The 20330-nt window shown below is 39.9% G+C and overlaps 1 protein-coding gene across 2 annotated transcripts in view; it reads right to left on the bottom strand.

Moving 5' to 3' along the window:
- The window catches only part of kdm4aa (lysine (K)-specific demethylase 4A, genome duplicate a), a 69256-nt gene that overhangs the window by 16327 nt on the left and 32599 nt on the right, over window positions 1-20330 (bottom strand). For both annotated transcript variants that reach the window (XM_043698958.2, XM_087990521.1), the window contains exons 12-18: window positions 19480-19603; window positions 18602-18780; window positions 17589-17805; window positions 11265-11341; window positions 10000-10055; window positions 7340-7448; window positions 4739-4927 (exon numbers count right to left, since the gene is read on the bottom strand). In XM_043698958.2, coding sequence (XP_043554893.1) covers window positions 4739-4927; window positions 7340-7448; window positions 10000-10055; window positions 11265-11341; window positions 17589-17805; window positions 18602-18780; window positions 19480-19603 — 951 coding nt within the window. The remainder of the gene's footprint in view (window positions 1-4738; window positions 4928-7339; window positions 7449-9999; window positions 10056-11264; window positions 11342-17588; window positions 17806-18601; window positions 18781-19479; window positions 19604-20330) is intronic.

Raw genomic sequence — 20330 nt, 5'->3', positions numbered from 1 at the left:
TGGCTAATTTATATGCCTCTATCCTGGACTCAATACAATCCATAATTTCCCTTGTGAGCCAGAGTTTGACCACATTTCCTGTTTCATATTTACACCAGTCTGGGAGGATTTTTGACATTTGCCCATGCACTCTTGAAATGCGGCCATTACCAAGCAACAGTCATCCTCTTAAATAACGATACCCAATTTATCATAGCTAGCTCACATCTCATCCATTGTAACTTCCTTTATTTAACTTCAAGACTCTAGTCTCAGAAATGTCACTCTCCATTTTAATGAAGAATTCTATCCTGTTGTGGTCACTTTTCCAAGATGCCACGTATAACTAGATTGTCAACCATTCATTCCCTTTTACACAATAACCAAAACAAAGATGGCCTTTTCTACTGTTGGCTCCTCAAAATATTGATTCATAAACTTTACCTTATATACTCCAAGAATTCCTCCTCTACAGTAATGCAACTAAATTTGATTTAGTCAATCTATATGCAGATTGAAGTCATCCATAATTATAGACATACCTTTATTACTTGCATCTGTAATTTCCTTTTTAATGCCTTCTCCAAAATTACTATTAGAATTTGGGGTTACAATGACAAAAAGGTGAATGCAGTTAGGCCGATATCTTTTGGAGTTTAGAAGAATCAGAAGTGAGTGATCTTTGAAAAGGTGGTGAATTAAAGATGATAAATTCAATATCCATTATGTGCAGGAGTAAGAATGTGAAGAAAAAATGAATTAAGAGACTGAGGGAAAGAGGATAAAAAAAGAAAGGATCGAATTGTTATATTTCAAATCTTCTCAAGGAGTAACACTCACAAGAGTTAAATTTTGATGTCAGAGGACATGCTTGTAATAACCATACTTAGAGGTGAATTATAAATGGACAGATGAAACAATTATGATTCCTAACACACAACTACAACACAGAAGTTCATGAAGCTGATGTCCTCATTTTTTTTGCCTTTCTCCCCAACTCTTCCCCATGGCCCTACAAATGTAGCCACCTTTGGTACTCAAATTCACCTTTGAAAGCCACAATTCAAAACTGTCTCCACCACACTGTTGGAAATTATTTTCCTTAAAAAAAATATTAAAGTTGAGCTGCTTAATTAAGGAAATTAAGCTGCTAATTAAGGAAATTATTTTCTTTAAAAAAAAATTAAAGTTGAGTTGCTTTTGCAAAGCTGACAGTGCAGACTTGCAACTTGGGCAAACAACAACTGAATATACATATTTAACTGCACAATCTGCTCCAGTGCTGAAGTTGCTATATAGTTTACCCATGAATAATGTTGAACATTAATAGATTCTGCCAAAATAAAGTCTTAAAATATTATAACTGAAGAGGACATCACCCCAATGAATTATCAAAGGGCTGAGCTCTATTGTTTTTAAAAAAAAAATTTCATGCAGTCAGAAAGACATTACTGCCTTCAAAAAGGCGAATGAGTAATTGATGCAATACAATGTTGTACAGACTGTATGCAATAGAAGAAAAACTGTGATAGTTAAAAAATACAAATTATGGAAAAGCAAGGATGAGTATATTTAGCTATACAAGGAAGTGCACAACGATCAGTCAGGAGTCTTCCCTTCTTAAATTGATAGGGGACTGCGGAAGAATACTTGTATAGGACCCACAGCAGATATTTTTAGAAATTGAAATGGGAAGACAATAAACATCTATGGCTCAGAAAAATGGCATACATCTGTTACTGTCCAGAAGAAGTTGACCCAAATTCAGCTTAAGCTCTGGCCTTTTTCAAGGCTAGCACTTGTTGCTTATTCTTAACTGCTCTTGAACTGAATAGTACGTCTGCCATTTCAGAGAGCAGTTAACAATGAATCACATTCATTGGGGAAGTAAATGACCGAGTGGCATTTACATGGGACTATTAAGCCACAGACCCAGGTAATATTCTGGGAACCCAGGTTTGTACCTCACCACAGCAGATGGTAGAATTTTGCTTCAATATAAATCTGGAATTAAGAGTCTAATAATGACCATGAATATATTACCAATTGTTGGTAAAACCCAAGTGGCTCACTAATATCCTTTAGGGAAAGAAACTGCTGTCCTTAATTTGTCTGGCCTACACGTGACTCCAGACTCTTAACTGCAAGATGGACAATAAATGATGGCCTAGCCAGGAATAACACTCAACTTGTGAATGAATTTTAAAAAAAGAAACATTGCTGTTGGAATGCAGTTACATGCAGGCTAAACCACATAAGGTTAGAACTTTTTTCCCTAAAATAAACATTAGCAAACCCAGTGGGTTTTTACCATAATTGATTATAGCTTCTTAGCCACCATCATGGAGGCTAGATTTCAAGAACTGAATTTAAATGTGCCTTTGAACCAATGTGCTCTGGGTCTTGTAACGACTAGTCCAGTGCATTATACCATTGCACCATCCAGCCTGCTCTCAGTTATGTGGCTTTGAAGATTGTTACAACCAAGGTTGGAGGGGTGTACTGATTTCTTTGCAGTCCCACTCTTCCAGTGATTATAAATTTTACCAGAATGTGATATAGCCAATTATGGAACTTTTAGACTGCTTCTGGTTAAGTAACAGAAACAATTTGGCTGGTTTCTTTAGTCAATGACTAACTAGCTTATTAGAAGTGGAACTTGAAGAAGACGCAAAGATTATTGACAGAAAAACATTCAGACTGTGAAAACATCGCTAACATAGCATGCAACAAATACGGCTAATGACAAATAATGGTCAAGCACACAGAACACATCATATAGCAAATATAAATTCATTGAGATGTACGGTATGGAAACAGACCCTTCGGTCCAATCTGTCCACGCCGACCAGATATCCCAACTCAATCTCGTCCCACCTGCCAGCAGACAGCCCATATCCCTCCAAACCCTTCCTATTCATATACCCATCCGAATGCCTTTAAATGTTGTAATTGTACCAGCCTCCACCACATCCTCTGGCAGCTCATTCCATACACGTACCACCCTCTGCGTGAAAAAGTTGCCCCTTAGGTCTCTCTTATTTCTTTCCCCTCTCACCCTAAACCTAGTTCTGGATTCCCCGATCCCAGGGAAAAGACTTTGTCTATTTATCCCATCCATGTCACTCAATTTTGTAAACCTCTATAAGGTCACCCCTCAGCCTCCGACGCTCCAGGGAAAACAGCCCCAACCTGTTCAGCCTCTCCCTACAGCTCAAATCCTCCAACCCTGGCAACATCCTTGCAAATCTTCTTTTCTGAACCCTTTCAAGTTTCATAACATATAAAGGAGACCAGAATTGCACGCAATAATCCAATAGTGGCCTAACCAATGTCCTGTACAGCCGCAACATGACCTCCCAACTCCTGTACTCAATACTCAGACCAATAAAGGAAAGCATACCAAACACCTTCTTCACTATCCTATCGACCTGCGACTTCACTTTCAAGGAGTTATGAACCTGCACTTCAAGGTCTCTTTGTTCAGCAACACTCCCTAGGACTTTACCATTAAGTGTATAAGTCCTAAAACCCAAAACAATGTCTATACATCAGTTTCCCAAAATGCAGCACCTCGCATTTATCTGAACAGATCCCATGGATTTCTCACACACCACTCCCCGCACCCAAGATATCAATAACAAAATGATTTGTGAGATGCCGGTGTTGGATTGGGGTGTACAAAGTTAAAAATCACAATACCAGGTTGTAGTCCAAAAGGTTTAATTGGACAAAATGGGTAACCAAAACCTGGTAAAACATTACAAGGCATTATGATTCTTTGGTTTTCATGACCTGGCCTTCAACCTCCCTCAAAAGCTACTTTGTCATGAATAGTCTGAACAATTGTTCAAGTTCTGATGGTCCATCTTCCTTTTTTGGGGCTGTTTCCCCTTCACTCTTAGGAAATACATTCTAGCACTAAATCATAATTGTAGCTTTTCACAAGCAACAAGCTTAACCATACCAGTCTTATTATCTGGCAAACATTCTTGACCTCTCTTCTGGCTCATTAATGCTTGTGAGCATTCAACCCCCACTTTCTGTTTCACTTAACCATTAATAACACACTGCCTTTAAGACTTAGCAACACATAACTAGCCAACTGTTCGAAGATTTCTCTATCTTTCAAAACTACAGAACTCTTGTTCAATTCTCTTTAGTCAAACAGCTAACAGCACCACTGTTTAACACAGAGTTTACCTCTCTTTCTTTCTCATGTTTACACATTTTCTAGGCCAATTGCCCGTCACCTTTAAATTGCTCAATAAGCCTACCGATACCCTTGCAATAGGTCCCAGCTATTCCTTCAATGCCACTTTCCCGCATTATCTCCATATTCTTTCATGTCACTAGTCTCCAGCCTTCTGGGTTAGATAATTCCAAGATTCATCATCCTCATCGGTCTTAAATGGCCTAACCCTCATTGTGAGATTATGTCCTCTGGTTTTAGACTCACCAGCCAGGGGAAACATGTTATATACATCCACACTGTCAAGGCATGTAAGAATTCTGTAAGTTTCAAATGAAGATACTTTTCATTCTTTGAAACTCTGGAGAATGTAGATAGAGTATCCTCAAAAGACAAGTCTACAATCAAAGGGATTAATCTGGTGAACTGGTCCTTGCACTCCCTTCCTTGTACCTCAAATGCAATTGAAAACAATGCTGGACATAAATTTATTTGACAAGCAGGAGGTGTGGAGCAATCAATCCATTTAGCATCAATTAATAGTTGCTACTTTTCAACATAGCCTACCTCTGCTTGATTGGGTGTTTTGTGCCTGCAACAAGTGATAAAGACTACAAACGGCCAGTCATCAGGCTGCATGATCACACCAGCAGCTTGGGCGCAGGTTGCATGAAAGGAAGTGGGACAACGGCCATGGGAACATTGCACACAGCAACCACCAGTCTTCTTCATTCTTTTCTTACAATAGAAGCATTTCTGCAGAGATCAAAGTTACATCATTGATAAAAGCACACAATTATATGGTTGGGATATTTGGTAATACTGGTCAATTTGTTTCCATGTACACCACCAGACATATTTTTACTGCACTTTATAACTTGGCCTAGGAAACAAACTCACATCTGCAATGCACTCAATGTCAAATTTAAATTAATTTAACTTCAAAAGTTTACTTTTATTTGCATTTTTTTTAACACTCAAATCTTTACCATCAATAACTTTCCACACATTACTTTTTGGCAAACAAGACAGTAGTAAGAAAATATTTTGATACTCCACTTCTTTGGTTTTACACTGGTAGCATCAAAAATCTCACCATATTTCTAACAACTGAAAGGAGCTCCGCTCACTTTCTGTAAAGGATCATTGAAAAACAGGTAAACCAAATCGATTATGAAATTGTAGCACTCTTAACCCAAAACAATGTCTAATAAAACAATGAAAAATGGTAGGAATAGGGAGGTAAAGATATAATTTTTAAAAAGTAGTAAATAAATTATGAAGATGAATTTAAAAAAACAAAAACAAATATGCTGATGGAAAGAACAGATGGACCGGCTGAATAATTGAGGTATCCAATCAAAATGATATAATTTGCCTAAACCAAAAATATGTAAGCTACTTTTCCCATTTTCATTCACAGCTGCCAATTATATTCTCTTTATATAAGAGAGCACAGCAGGAAAACCAATGTTCCACAAGGAGTAACAAGATCAATGATCTGGTAGTACACTTTGGTGACGGTTGTTCTTGATGAACTATCGGCAGGGATACAAGATGTTGTAGATACATAGAACAATAGCTTCCATTTAAATACAAATTTCTGAAGATCATAAGTGATCATTCTATTTATTGAATAGCTCTGCACTTTTTTTTGTTTACAATTTATACTCAAAGGTAAACAGGGTCTTAGTTTAACACAGTCAGTACATATTGCACTGGAATGTTAACTTAAAATCTGGACTCGAATCGTGAAGCGGAGCTTGGATACATGAAATGTTGATTCAAAACTTGCAACAGCCAACATGACGGGAAGCAGCAGAAAAAAAATTGCAGAGACTGGTGTGGCATGGTGGCTCAGTGTTTAGCACTGCTGCCTCACAGCATCAGGGACATGGGTTCGATTTCCGCCTTGGGCGACTGTTTGTCCTTTCTCCCAGTGGCTGCATGGGTTTCCTCCGGATACTCCGGTTTCCTCCCACAATCACAAAGATGTGCAGGTCAGGTGAATTGGTCATGCTAAATTGCCCACAGTATTAGGTGCATTAGTCAGGGGTAAGTATACGGTATGGTAATTGGTGTGGATTTGTTGGGCTGAAGGGCCTGTCTCCATTTTGTAGGGAATCTAATCTAAAAAGAATGGTCTTCCAAACCGATTCAGATAAAGTCTAGATTAGAGTGGTGCTGTGCTTTTCCAGCACCACTCTAATCTAGACTCTGATCTCCAGCATCTGCAGTCCTCACTTTTGCCTGATTCAGATAAAGGGCAGCAGTTAACTATTACATATCAGTTTATCGCAGCAGTTGTAACTTCTGAACTCAAAGACAACTATGATTGGTCATTAAACAAAAAACAAGAACAGTGGGTGCTAGAAATCAGAAACAAAACAAATTGCTGGAAAAACTTAGCAGTCTGGCAGCATCTGTGCAGAGAAATCAGTTAACATTTCAGGTCCAGTGACACTTCCCCAGAATACTGTTAGTCATTGACTACTGTGTATTTCTGTTCTTTTTAAATAATTTATGATCAAGAAAATAACTGTTTTTAGTGTAGCTGAAAATAATTTGATGTAAATTGTTATTTTGCTTATTTAACATGGCTTTTAGCTGTCAGGCATTTTCTCCCTCCAATTCAATAGCACCTCTACCTCTTTCACAAACTCTGTCACCTAGAAAGTCAAGGGTATAAGATGCATGGGAACACCGCCACCTGCAAGTTCATCTCCAAACCACACACTATCTTGACCTGGAACTATATCAGTACCCCTTCACTGTGCCTGAGCTAAAATTCTGGAATGTCCTTCCTTAACAGCACTGTAGTGTCAATACACCCTTTTCATTGCAGCGATTCAGGTAGCTCACCACTACCTTCAAAAGGGCAAATAGCGAGGAGGTAAAGATGTTGGCTTAGCTGTATCCTAAGAACAGATTAAAAACAGAATTTCAAAATGTACACTGCTGGCCAATTTACACAGTTAGCAGTGAGCAAACCAAATGCATTCGTGGCAAAAGCAAAAAAATAGCTTCATGGATTAAAATTTTAGAAAAGTTGTTTGGGGCAGTGAACAGTAGAGAAACTTGATCAGTGCATTAATTCCCAGTGTACATTTGAAATTGGCTTTTGCAAATTATATTTTATTATGATACTTCAACATTATGATTCCATACCAGTTTCCAGCGTAGTGGCGGTATCGGACTGACATCCACAGGGCCACGTTCAGCCACATTCACAAACCGTACTTCTTGCACTGCAACAGCACACAGTAGATGTACCCACCTGCATAAATTTTAAAAGTAGCACTGAAATAGGATAGACCCAGTGAATAAACTAACAAATGTGGTGTCTTTGCACAATCAGGTTGCTCGCGTAGAGTTTATGTGTTAACACATTTTCAGATTACTTAAGGTTTTGTCAGTGGGAAATGAATTTACATTGTTGCATAACACATTACTCTTATTTCACTTCACATCCTGATTGCAAATCTCTCTAATATAGCTTACTTCCAACAACTTTTTAAATATCTCTGACCAGATCATAAAAGACATCCCACCATGGCAGAAGATGGGTGTTCTTTCCCAATGATTTTTCAAGCTGGGTGAAGAAACTGAACCAGACTGAGGAAATGAAATGAATATACAGTTGGAATCATGCAATCACTCAATTACTCAGTTCAGAACTGTAGTGAAAAGACTGTTTGAATGTTGAAATCAGTGGCTAGTAGCTACTCCCACATTACATTTCACGACTTGGCCAGTACTTAACATAGCAAAAGTTATGCTATTCCCTAATAATTCTCTAGCTGAGACCTAGGTAAGGTTAATATTGAATTCTAGTCATCACATTTCAAAAGGTGACATCAAGGACCTAGACAAGATATACAAACAATTCACTCGAATAAAGCCATGCATGAGGGACATTAATATCACAAGAAGCTGGGATCAGCTCCACAGATCACAAAGTCCACAGGAAAATTAAACAGACAGTCAATGTTAAAAGAAGAAACTGCTTCCACTGATATGAAAGTCAATAATCATAGGACTGAGATTTAAGGAAGAGACTTTAGAGTTTTTAATGCAGTAAATAATGCATTACTGGAAAAGGGCAGAAGGGCAACAGTGAAATATTCAATAGTAACTTTCAAAAGCAAATATATTTAAAGGGGTAAGATCAGGAAACTGGGATTAACTTGGTTATCTTTATAAGCAGCAACTCAGACATGACAACACAAAAAGGCTTTCTGAGTTACCTGGTTATCTGAAATATGGAGTAAGAAAACTGGTTTGCAAAATAACACCCCCATCCCCTCTGCCAACTTCAAATATTCAATAATCCATCAAACAGCCCTGGATTAAGTGTTCAGATTAATAAAATAAATTAAGATCAGTTTGCAATGGCCAAACCATTTCCTAGATAAAAGATATCATATCAGAAAACTTATTAAATCAAGAAAACAGTTGAGATTAAGAGTTCCATACACCAAGAGTTGAGGCAACAGTTTGGGCGGCACGGTGGCACAGTGGTTAGCACTGCTGCCTCACAGCGCCAGAGACCCGGGTTCAATTCCCGACTCAGGTGACTGACTGTGTGGAGTTTGCACATTCTCCCAATGTCTGCATGGGTTTCCTCCGGTTTCCTCCCACAGTCACAAAGATGTGCGGGTCAGGTGATTTGGCCATGCTAAATTGCCCGTAGTGTTAGGTTAAAGGGGTAAATGTAGGGGTATGGGTGGGTTGCACTTCGGTGGGTCGGTGTGGACTTGTTGGGCCGAAGGGCCTGTTTCCACACTGTAAGTAATCTAATCTAATCTTCAGAGGTGATTAAATTCCCCATCCTTACACCATGTTTGCCAGATACAGCTCAAATTAGGCACCCAAGAGCTGCCCTGTGAGATTTCAGCAAGTCACAAGCCTCAACCCTGAAGCTCTTCCCCATCAGAAGTTGCAGACCAAAGGCTGTCAGCTTCTGGGTCTGGAGATCATTGCTGGACCCCCTACCCTGCAAAGGTCTGAACTAAGATAAGGCCTTACAGATCTCATGGGATTCAAGCTGTGGGGATTCAGTGACACCACTTGGTTCCTATCCTGCCCATAGGAAGTGGAGCTCCCTAAACAGACAGGTTGCCCTGGTTTTTTCTCGTTAACAAACCAATCACTTTTCTTGCCTAGTGGGAAGGCAAGCAATTGAGTCAGCGATTTGTGGAGGTCACTAATTGACCACTTAAGGGTTTTTAAAATGGTGGAGATCTAGAAGGCTGTCCATGGACCTACTTGCCTAGCACATAGTTGCTGAGATGGCAAGAAAGGGACAACTTGCCCTTATCGCCAACTCCATAGAAAGGACAACTGTGCTCAGTGTGCCCAATAGTGAAAATACAAAATAAGCAGCTGGCTGGAAACAATAATACTAACTCAAAGAACATGCACAGCCGAAAGTACTTAGTTGGCGCCCAAGAAATTAATCTTGCAGCGTATGGTAGTGACACCAGTTTCTGATCATCCAACTGAAAATAATTATTTCAGAGCACTGGGAAGATTCAGCGAATTTGTATCCAAAGCAACAAAGTGGAACTAGACTTTGAGCAGGTGCAAACAAATAGAGAGAAGTCTTCAGAACCACCTCTGATGCATCAGTGAACATCAACTTGATCTCATTTCTTAGTCCCATTAATGCTTCCATTTAAATTAAGTGTACTTCTTCAGCTTAATAAAAACTACACTTTGCCTCAGTTGAGCTTGCTACAGAACATGCAATTCCAAGTACATTTTAAGATTTAACATCATTTACAAAATAAATGTGCACATTGTGCAGTTCTACTGGTTGGTCTGACCTGTTGTCAGTGGTTTTCTGAAGTGCTCCTCCCCGAAGGGTACATAGACAACAATCCTGTGAAAGTGAAGGGAATTGTAATACAGGTCAAAAATTGTTGAAAACTGTTCTGATGAAAAAGTCTCATCTAAAATATTAAACACTGCTGAGTATTATCAGCCTTTTCGGTTTGATTTTTGATTTGCAGCACCTATCAAATATTGTTTTTGTTTCAGTATACAACTGATATAATTGACAGCAATTTTATATAACCATAGCATAACAGTTAATCAGAGTTAGAAAACACACAAGAGGTTATAGTCCAACAGGTTTATTTGGAAACACTAGCTTTTGGAGTGCTGCTCATTCATCAGATAGTTGATGAAGCAGCAGTGCTCCGAATGCTAGTCCTGTTGGACTATAACCTGGTGCTGTGTGATTTTTAACTTTGTCCACCCCAGTCCAACACTGGCTCCTCCACATCAGAATCAAACAGGCTGGTGTTTCAGTGTTTTAGAAATTCAAACAAAACGGAAATTCAAATTTCAATTTCACACACTGTATGCTTGATGGACAAAAAAATGGAAATTCATAGAAGCATGCTTAAAGCTTAAAAGCCAAAAAAGGTTCCAAAAAAATGTTCTTGTGCTACTTCTACACTGTTGATTTTGTATTTTAATGAGAACACATGGTGATTATTCAACCATTCAAATATGCTCTTCCACTCAATTAAAAAGCAGTAATTCTATTACTATCTCAACTCTACTCTGCCACCCTAATCTCATTCCTCAATTCACTTATTACTAAAAAAAAAATCTCATTTTGAATGAACATCCACAGCCCTCTAGGTACAGAATTCCAAAGATTCATAACTCTGGGCTAAGAAACCTCTCATCTTGGTCCTGATTAGACCAACTGCTATTCTGAGACTCTCAGCCAGAGTTCTAGAATGTAGCCAGGAAATTCATTCATCTGGCAATGTCTCCACCAAACTGCATAACAATTTTTTGTTTCAGTGGCATTCACTCCTCCTTAACCACTAGGTCTAATCTACTTAATCAGACACTAGGTATCACAAAACCTGACTAACAATGCCCTAGCATAAATAGATTTAACTGTTAAGAATTTGCATAAAATAATGACTGTGTACTTCTCTTACCTTTCTGGATAATTATTTAATATGGATCAATGTAAATTACTGTGCATTTTTAAAGAAAACAGATCACTTCACAACTCTTGGGTCTCCTTTTATAAATAGTCATGCTTTGCAATAATAAAAATACTTACTGCTGCTAAAGCATTAGCTGCACACCTTGCACAGATCCAATCTTCTGTCGCTTTCTCAGGAGCAACTCCATAGCAGCCTATTAGAATATGCATACGAACATTTAAGAAATTTATCACTTAGAACATGTTTTTCAATTCAAGCAGCTTTCAAATTATGTTATCCTTTTTAGCAAAGTGGTTGTTTGAGTATGAATCAATTTGGGGGAATAGATATGGACATTCAAATCATTGGCTTTGTCTTTGTTAACAGAGGATGAGCCAAGGCTCAAGGTCAAGTATTCAAACCCCTTTGAGCATCTTGAACACACAACCTGCATTACCAGTAAGGGCAAATATGCACTACCAGAAGGCACTGACTTGCAAATGAGGAACTAAAATCAACATTCTCAGGTGGTTGCAAAATTATTCAAATAACAGGGGAGTTTTCCCAGTGATCTGACCAAGATATACCTTAAACCAACAATACAGATTATCTAGACATGTATTTCATTTAGCATGGCTGTGGAACCTCTCTGTGGAAACTAGCTTACATTATAATATGATAAAATAATGAAATCAACATAATGTGAAATGCTGGTTGTGTCAAAGTTGTCAGCTATTACCACCAGCTGATTAGCAAATCCAATAGAAGTGTGCCTGTAATGAGCCAAAATTGATTTTAACTGAACTCAAGCATGCTTGACGTATGATCATGTTAACCAATTGGAGTGGAGTCAGACCAAATGAATATAACATGGGTTCAAAGACAAGCCTGCAGTGCTGGCTCCAAAGCGGTCTTAGTCCATATTCATTCAGGATATGGACAAAAGATATTTAGAACAGAGAACATTACAGCACAATACAGGCCCTTTGGCCCTCGATGTTGTGCCGACCTGTGAAATTAATCTGATGCCCATCTAACCTACACCGTTCCATTGTTATCCCTCTGTATGTTCAATGCCCATTTAAATGCCCTTAACGTCAGCAAGTTTACTATTGTTGCAGGCAGGCCGTTCCACACCCCTACTACTCCAAGTAAAGAAACTACTCCTGATATCTATCCTAAGTCTATCACCCCTCAATTTAAAGCTATGTCCCCTCGTGATAGCCTTCACCATCTGAGGAAAAAGGTTCTCACTATGCATGATATTTAACCCTCTGATTATCTTGTGTGTCTCGATTACGTCACTGTTCACCGCCTCCCCTTCTCTCCAACGAAAACAGTCTCTGTTCCCTCAGCCTTTCCTCTCAATACCTTCCTTCCATACCAGGCAACATCCTAGTAAGTCTCCTGCACCCTTTCCAAAGCTTCCACATTCTTCCTATAATGCGGTGACCAGAACTGTGCGCGATACTCCAGCCTTATCAATGTCTGCTTCAGCTGAAACATGGTGTCGTGGCTCCAAAACTCAATCTCCCTACCAATAAACACCAACATATGCCTTCTTAACAACCCTATCAACCTGGAAGGGAACTTCCAGGGAGTTATGCACCTGGATACAGAGATCTCTGTTCATCTACACGATCAAGAATTTTACCATTAGCCCAGTACTCTGCATCCGAAATGAACTACCTTACACTTTCCCCACATTAAACTCCATTTGCCACTTCTCAACCCAGCTCTGCATCTTATCTATGTCCCTCTGTAACCCACAACATCGTTTGGCACTATCCACAACTCTACCTACCTTATTGCCATCTGCAAATTTACTAACCCATCCCTCTACGCCCAAATCTAGATCATTTATAAAAATGACAAACAGCAGTGGTCCCGAAACAGATCCTTTGTGGCACACCACTGGTAACTGAGCTCCAGGATGAACATTTCCCATCAACCATCGCCTGTCTTCTCTCAGCTCACCAATTTCTGATCCAAACCGCTAAATCACCTTCATTCCGAAACTCTATTTTGTGTAAGAGCCTACCGCGTGGCACCTTATCAAATGCCCTACTGAAGTCCGTATACACCACACCAACCGCTTTACCTTCATCGACCTGTTTTGTCACCTTCTCGAAAAACTCAATAAGGTTAGTGAGGCATGACCTACCCTTCGCAAAACTGTGTTGAGTATCCCTAATCAAATGATTCCTTTCCAGATGATTGTAAATCCTAAGGTCTTCCAACATCTTACCCACAACCGAAGTAAGGCTCACTGGCCTATAATTACTAGGGTTGTCCTGACTCCCCTCCTTAAACAAAGGAACAACATTTGCTATGCTCTCCAGTCTTCTGGCATGACTCCTGTCGACATTGATCAAAGCCAAAGGCTCTGCAATCTCCTCCCTGGCTTTCCAGAGAATCTGAGGATAAATACCATCTGGCCCAGGGATCTTATCTATTTTCAGATCTTCCAAAATTGATAAAACCTCCTCTTTGTCAACCGCAATCCCATCTAATCTAGTAGCCTGTACCTCCGTACTCTCACTAACATTGCCCTTTTCCAACGTGAATACTGATGAAAAGTATTCCTTAAGCGCTTCCCCTATGCCCTGAGATTCCACACATAGCTTCCCACTACAATCTTTGATTGGCCCTAATCTTACTCTAGTCATTATTTTATTCCTGATATACCTATAGAAGGCCTCAGGGTTTTCCTTGATCCTATCCGCCAACAACTTCATGCCACTCCTGGCTCTTCTTAGCCCTCTCTTTCGATCTTTTCTGGCTAACTTGTAACTCTCAAGCCCCCTAACTGATCCTTCATGCCTCATCCTCACATAAGCCTTCTTGCTTTTGACAAGAATTTCAACTTCTTTATTAAACCATGGCTCCCTTTCTTGACAACGACCTCCCTGTCAGATAGGTACATACTTATCAAGGACCCACAGTAGCTGTTCTTTGAATAAGCTCCACATTTCAATTGTGTCCAACCCCTGCAGTTTCCTTCCCCATCCTATGCATCCTACATCTTGCTTAATCACTTCATAATTGCCTTTTCCAGTTATACCCCTTTCTCTGCGGTATACACCTATCCCTACCCATTACTATTGTAAACATAATGAATCATGGTCACTATCGCCAAAGTGCTCACCTACCTCCAAATCTAACACCAGGCCTGGTTCATTCCCTAGTATCAAATCCAATATGGCATTGCCCCTTGTTGGCCTGTCTACATACTGTGTCAGAAAACCCTGCTGCACACATTGAACAAAAGCTGACCCATCTATAGTATCCCCAGTTAACATTCGGGAAGCTAAAGCGTAACAACTACCCTGTTACACTTGCTCCTATCGAGAATTATTTCGCTATCCTTTCCTCTACATCCCTGAAACAATTAGGAGGCCTATAGAAAACTCCCAACAGGGTGACCTCATTTCCTGTTTCTAACCTCAGCCTGAACTACCTTAGTGGGTAAGTCCTCAAAAATGTTATCTCAGTTGCTGTAATAGTACCACTGATTAACAATGCCATACACCTCCTCCCGCTTTTATCTTCTTCTCTGTTCTTACTGAAACATCTAAATCCCAGAATCTGCAAAAACCATTCCTGTCCCTCCTCTAGCCTCTGAAATGGCCACAACATCAAAATACCAGGTACCAATCCATGCTGCAAGTTCACCCAGCTTATTCTGGATGATCCTGACACTGAAATGCACACATTTCAAACCAACATGCTGATTGATGGTGCTCTCTCACAACCTTGTAAACCTATCACTGACCTCACTACCCTCAACCTCCTTTACACTGGAACTACAATTCAGGTTCTCCCCCCCAAACAGAACAGTATTAGCAAATATCCCCCCCGAGGATATTGGTGCCCCTCTGGTTCAGGTGAAGGCCATCCTGTTTGTAGAGGTCCCACCTTTCCCAAAAAGAGTCCCAATTATCCAAGAATTCGAAACCCTTCTTCCTGCACCATCCCTGCAGCCAAGTGTTCAGCTCTGCGCTCTCCCTGTTCCTCACTTCACTGGGATGTGGCATGAGCAACAAACCAGAGATAACAACTCTGTTTGTTCTAGCTCCAAGCTTCCACCCTAGCTCCCTGAATTTCTGCCTTAGATCCCCACCTTTGTTCCTACCTATGTCGTTGGTGCCTATGTGGACCACGACTTAGTCTGCTCCCCCTCATGGTTCCCTTTCCTACCCATGACGGTAACCCATCTACTTTCTTCATGTGGCTGTGGAGTAACTACCTCTGTGTTAACTCCTCTTAATAGCCCCCTCTGCCTCCCATAATGATCCAAAGTTCATCCAGCTCAAGCTCCCTAACATGGTTCTTGAGGAGCTGGGGTTGGGTGCATTTCCCACAAATAAAGTCAGCAGGGACACTTGAGGTGACCCTTACCTACCACATACTGCAGAAGGAACACATAGAACGTGCAGGTGGATGTGTTCCATGTGTCTGCTGCCCTCGTCTTCTAATCGATAGAGGATACAGGTTTAGAAGGTGCTATGGGAGGAGCCTTGGTGAGTCATTGCAATGCATCTTGTAGTTGGTACACACTTCTGCCACTGTGCTGTGGTGAAGCAAGTGACTGCTGAATATGGTAGTTAGGGTGCCATTCAAGTGGCTGCTTTGTCCCAAAATATTGTTAAGCTTCAAGTTGGAGCACTTGAGTTGCATCATCTAGACAAATGGAGATGCTTCCATCAGAGTCCAGACTTGTGCCTTGCAGATGACAATGGACAGCACCGGAGCAAAATTTGTTGAATCTCTCACTACAGAATTCCTAACCTCTGACCTACTCTTGCAATTACAGTATGCATTTGGTAGCTTCAGATCAGTTCCTGGGCAATGGTAACCACAGCCACCACCACCACCACCCCACCCCCGTCCCCACTCCCACCCCCGATGCTGTAACAGGGGAGTCAGTGATGTTACAGCCATTTAATGTCAAGGGATAATGGTTAGATACTTTCCTGATGGAGATGGTCATTGTCTGCCACAAATATTATTTGCCAACTGTCAGCCCAAATGTGGATGCAGGACAAGTGTTCTTGCATATGGACACAGACTACTTTAGAATTGTGGATTCATGAGTAGTGCTCTACATTGATGAGTACACAATGTAGATTTCAAATTCTCAACTTATGGAGGGAATATTTTTGATGATACAGCTGAAGGTGAACAGCCTGCCACTTTCTGTGATATGGCAATCCAAGATGCCACATTACTTTGTGACATGTAGTGAACAAAATCACCTGATGACTTGCAGCAATTTTAGGTTGAATTAGAAAAGTGGACAAAATGTATTAACTAGATCGCCTGTTATTCTTCTAACTTCTTTTCTAGCTCCTCCACTGGAACCTCCAGTGCAGCATCAAAGCCTCTCTCCTCCATGATATGCCATTCTTCCCAGATTAGAACTGCTTCCTGTTGGACTGGCAGCACCTGCCCTCGCCACAATTATCACCCTCAGAGATAGAAACTAGTTTTTAAAACGGTGCTAGCCACTCATGATACTGGTCCACTAAAGTAAGCAGGCAACATAAACCAAAGCTCTTAAAATGTAAATTCCAGGGGTTTAATTTCTCAAGGACCTCAGCTTTGTCAAAGATTTTGAACACAGGTCAATCTGCTATAATGCACATTTTGTTAATGTGAATTTGCTGTAACATGATTGATGAATTGGGAACACTGTTTCTAAAACATTAAACTTTTAAAATGTGTGTTGGCTATAACTGTGTTGTGGGCGGCACGGTGGCACAGTGGTTAGCACTGCTGCCTCACAGCGCCAGAGACCCGGGTTCAATTCCCGCCTCAGGCGACTGACTGTGTGGAGTTTGCACGTTCTCCCCGTGGGTTTGCGTGGGTTTCCTCCGGGTGCTCCGGTTTCCTCCCACATCACAAAGATGTGCAGGGTCAGGTGAATTGGCCATACTAAATTGCCCGTAGTGTTAGGTAAGGGGTAAATGTAGGGGTATGGGCTGGTTTCGCTTCAGCGGGTCGGTGTGGACTTGTTGGGCCGAAGGGCCTGTTTCTACACTGTAATCTAAATCTAATCTAATCTAAAACTGATTACATTGTCAACACTTTAAACGCTGTTTCTAAAGAACGCAACCATCACATTATAGAAGAACAACCTGTAGTTAAGAATTCCAAATTCAGCAGACAACTAGCCACCAGTGTGCAAAGGAAGAACTTGCAATTTTAGAGCATCATACATCCTCAGGATGCTCCAAAAAGGCTCACAACATGCTGTAATTACAAAACATGTATCTTACTATCTGCAATGAGTAGCCAATTTACACACAGCAAGGTCTCACAGCAATGGGATATGATTTTTTTTAGTGATGTTGATTGAAGTATAAAATTGCTTGGTAAATTAGGGAGAACACACCTGTTAAAAAAACTCCTTCCAATCCCCCTCCTCCTTCTATTGAAAGTGCCCAGATAACACTTACTTGCATGAACACATACACAGCACTTTGCACATGTTACAAGAATGCTCATTCCATCTTCATCGACATAAGAAGTGGGAAGAGTTAGGTCTACATGGTCACTTCCAGATGTGAAGCACATCTCTGGAACCAATGGCTTGCTTTTCATTTGGTTTCTGGGTTTGCTCGCATCCAAAGATTGGCTTTTATTTCTGGAACCCTGACCACCTTCACAATCTACCTATTAAATTGAAGAAAGGAAGCTGTCAATAAAGTAAAAGAAACATAGCTAAAGACAAAAAGATCATTAAATTAAGCAGAATCTCTCAAGACAAGTTTTTTTGTTCAAATTACCAGTCAATTTTCAGGGCAGGTTGGGGGTTCTCATAGAAACCTATGAAGATACTGTTTACCCTGTTAAGATGTTCCAAATGACAGAGGAGTCCAGAACCAGGAGTCATAGTCTAAGGTCATTTAGGACAGAGAGGAGAGAAATGTCTTCACTCAGTGTGATGAGTTTGTTGAATTCTCTACCACAGCAAGTGATTGAGACCAAAACAATGTTTTGAAGGAGTCAGATAAAATTCTTAGGACTAAAGAGATCAAAGGGTATGGGGAGAAAGTGGGAACAGGATACTGAATTGGATGATTAGCCATGATCATACGGAATGGCAGAGAAGCTTGAATGGTCTACTCCTGCTCCAGTGTTTCAATATCCACTGCAACAATTTGATTCTAAACCAACGACAATTTTTGAACACCAAATGCAAATTAATTCAGGGAAGATTTTGCAAAGTGAATTGCAAAGACCATTTAGAAACTCACCAAAATATATTCACAATTTAGTTTAGAACCAAAATGGTTACATTTTTCACAATCCAGTCATTCTACAAAGCTTTTCTTAAATCTGAATTGGTTTTTAGCTTTTTTCAATACAATTTAAATCTCTTACCTAAAGTAACCATTCACAATGATTTTAAAAAGAAAGCTTCAGTTCAAATACAAACACTGGAGGGGTAAATGAAAAGTATCAAAACCTGGTATGACTGGAAGAGTGCACAAATTGAGCAGTAAGGTATCTGCTGTGCCACTATGCAGTTGTATTCTCGTTCTGCAAGGAAGTTCTGGGGCCGGTTTTGCCATAGATGTGCAAGTGGCTTTGCCCATGGTTCTGACTCCATAGGGTCATCTTCGACTGACAACAGGTCTGGCATTTCTGTTAAAAAAAATGGTTTTAGTAAGAATTAAGTCCAATACAATCAATGCCTATTCAATACGATCAAGTGGAAGCAGAAAAAAATTGAACTACAATGCTCCTGCCATCACATTTTCCAACTTTATTTGCTTCTAGCAGTCCATTCCTTTTTCATTTCAATAATTATCCCCAATTAGTTTTGCACAAACTGTAACAAGTGTGCCACATCAGGATCCTTCTTCCCTCTCCCAAATTTTATCGTGCTCTTTCACGTCCTGAGTACTATTTTGCTGCACATATCAGTGAAAATGCTCTATCACAGTACTTTCAAAGATGCACACTGACTCCTTAAAAGTTCTTTTGAGATTTAAGCTTTCAGTCAACAGATATAGCATATGTTATATAGCATATATAGCATATAAAACAAGTTCTACTTTTCACTTGCAGTATAGTTTTACAGGTTAAATAAAATCTGAAAAAGCCTGACTGCTTTTACAAGTTTTAGTTTTCTGCAACATATTTTATCCATGATTTCATTTAGGCACCAATGCATAGTTTGAGATATCATTTGTTGCCTACAAACGGTGGTACCAAATTTTCAAAAATGTTGCTACATACTCAACACCAGATATCCACTAGTTATGTAGAATGCAGTCCTCGATAAGCCTTCAACAATAAAGCCTCTTGACTATAGCTGCATATTCTAACTTGCTTACATACCTTCGTCACTAATGTAGTCCTTTACCACAGAAAGCGGATGATGTCGTGGTGGTTTACTAAGAGGCTGCCGCCGACTCTTGGCTTTCTTTTTGGATTTCATTTCTTTCATGTACTGCTCAGCCATCTGCGGAAGAACAGAACAGTAGATCTCTCATTATCCATTTGAAGAACAGGGTGACATTTTAGCATTGTTTCTGTTCAGTGCAAATTGCCCAATCTTCTGCGCAAAGCCTCTGTGAGCTTCATCTTGTTACGTCGATAATGATGATTACTATGAAAATGTAATGATTACTATGATTACTATGAAAATGTTATGATCGCCACAGAGTTCTAATCACTATAAACTTACCCATAACAAAATATGCTCTGAAACACACTAACACCTAAAGTTAAGGTCAACAGCTTAAAAGCTTGTTTTAAAAACTGGAAATGCGGACAGAGAAGAAAACAAAGTTAAAGACTCTAAGGTTTCATGTCAATTATCTTTTGTCAAAACGGAAACATTAGATGCAACCAGTTTTATGCCAAGTACAAGCTGGAAATGGAACACAAGGAGAAAACCAAAGGAAAGATTTGAGAGAGGGTGCAAGGCAGGAGAAATTAAATGGACAGAAGGTATAATAGTGCAATGTTACCATTGAGACAAGGAAAATAAACAAAATGAGAGATGTCTAGAGGTGCAAATGCAGCATCATTAACAGCTGTCATCTAATAATACAAAAAAATACAGTTTACAAGCTGAAATTGGTTAACTTGTGCTGTGCCTTTAGCTGCAGTTCAGCTTCACTGGATCAGAGTAGCAGAGCAGAGAGGTCAGAGTGAAAATGGAGTTGAGAGTGTGGTGCTGGAAA

Source organism: Chiloscyllium plagiosum, unplaced genomic scaffold (assembly GCF_037043375.1).
Source record: "Chiloscyllium plagiosum isolate Xiang-an unplaced genomic scaffold, Cpla_swu_hap1 HiC_scaffold_9, whole genome shotgun sequence".
In the NCBI taxonomy this organism is placed as follows: Eukaryota; Metazoa; Chordata; class Chondrichthyes; order Orectolobiformes; family Hemiscylliidae; genus Chiloscyllium; species Chiloscyllium plagiosum.
Note: the sequence above shows the minus strand (reverse complement) of the source record. Positions and strands in the feature narration are given on the sequence as shown.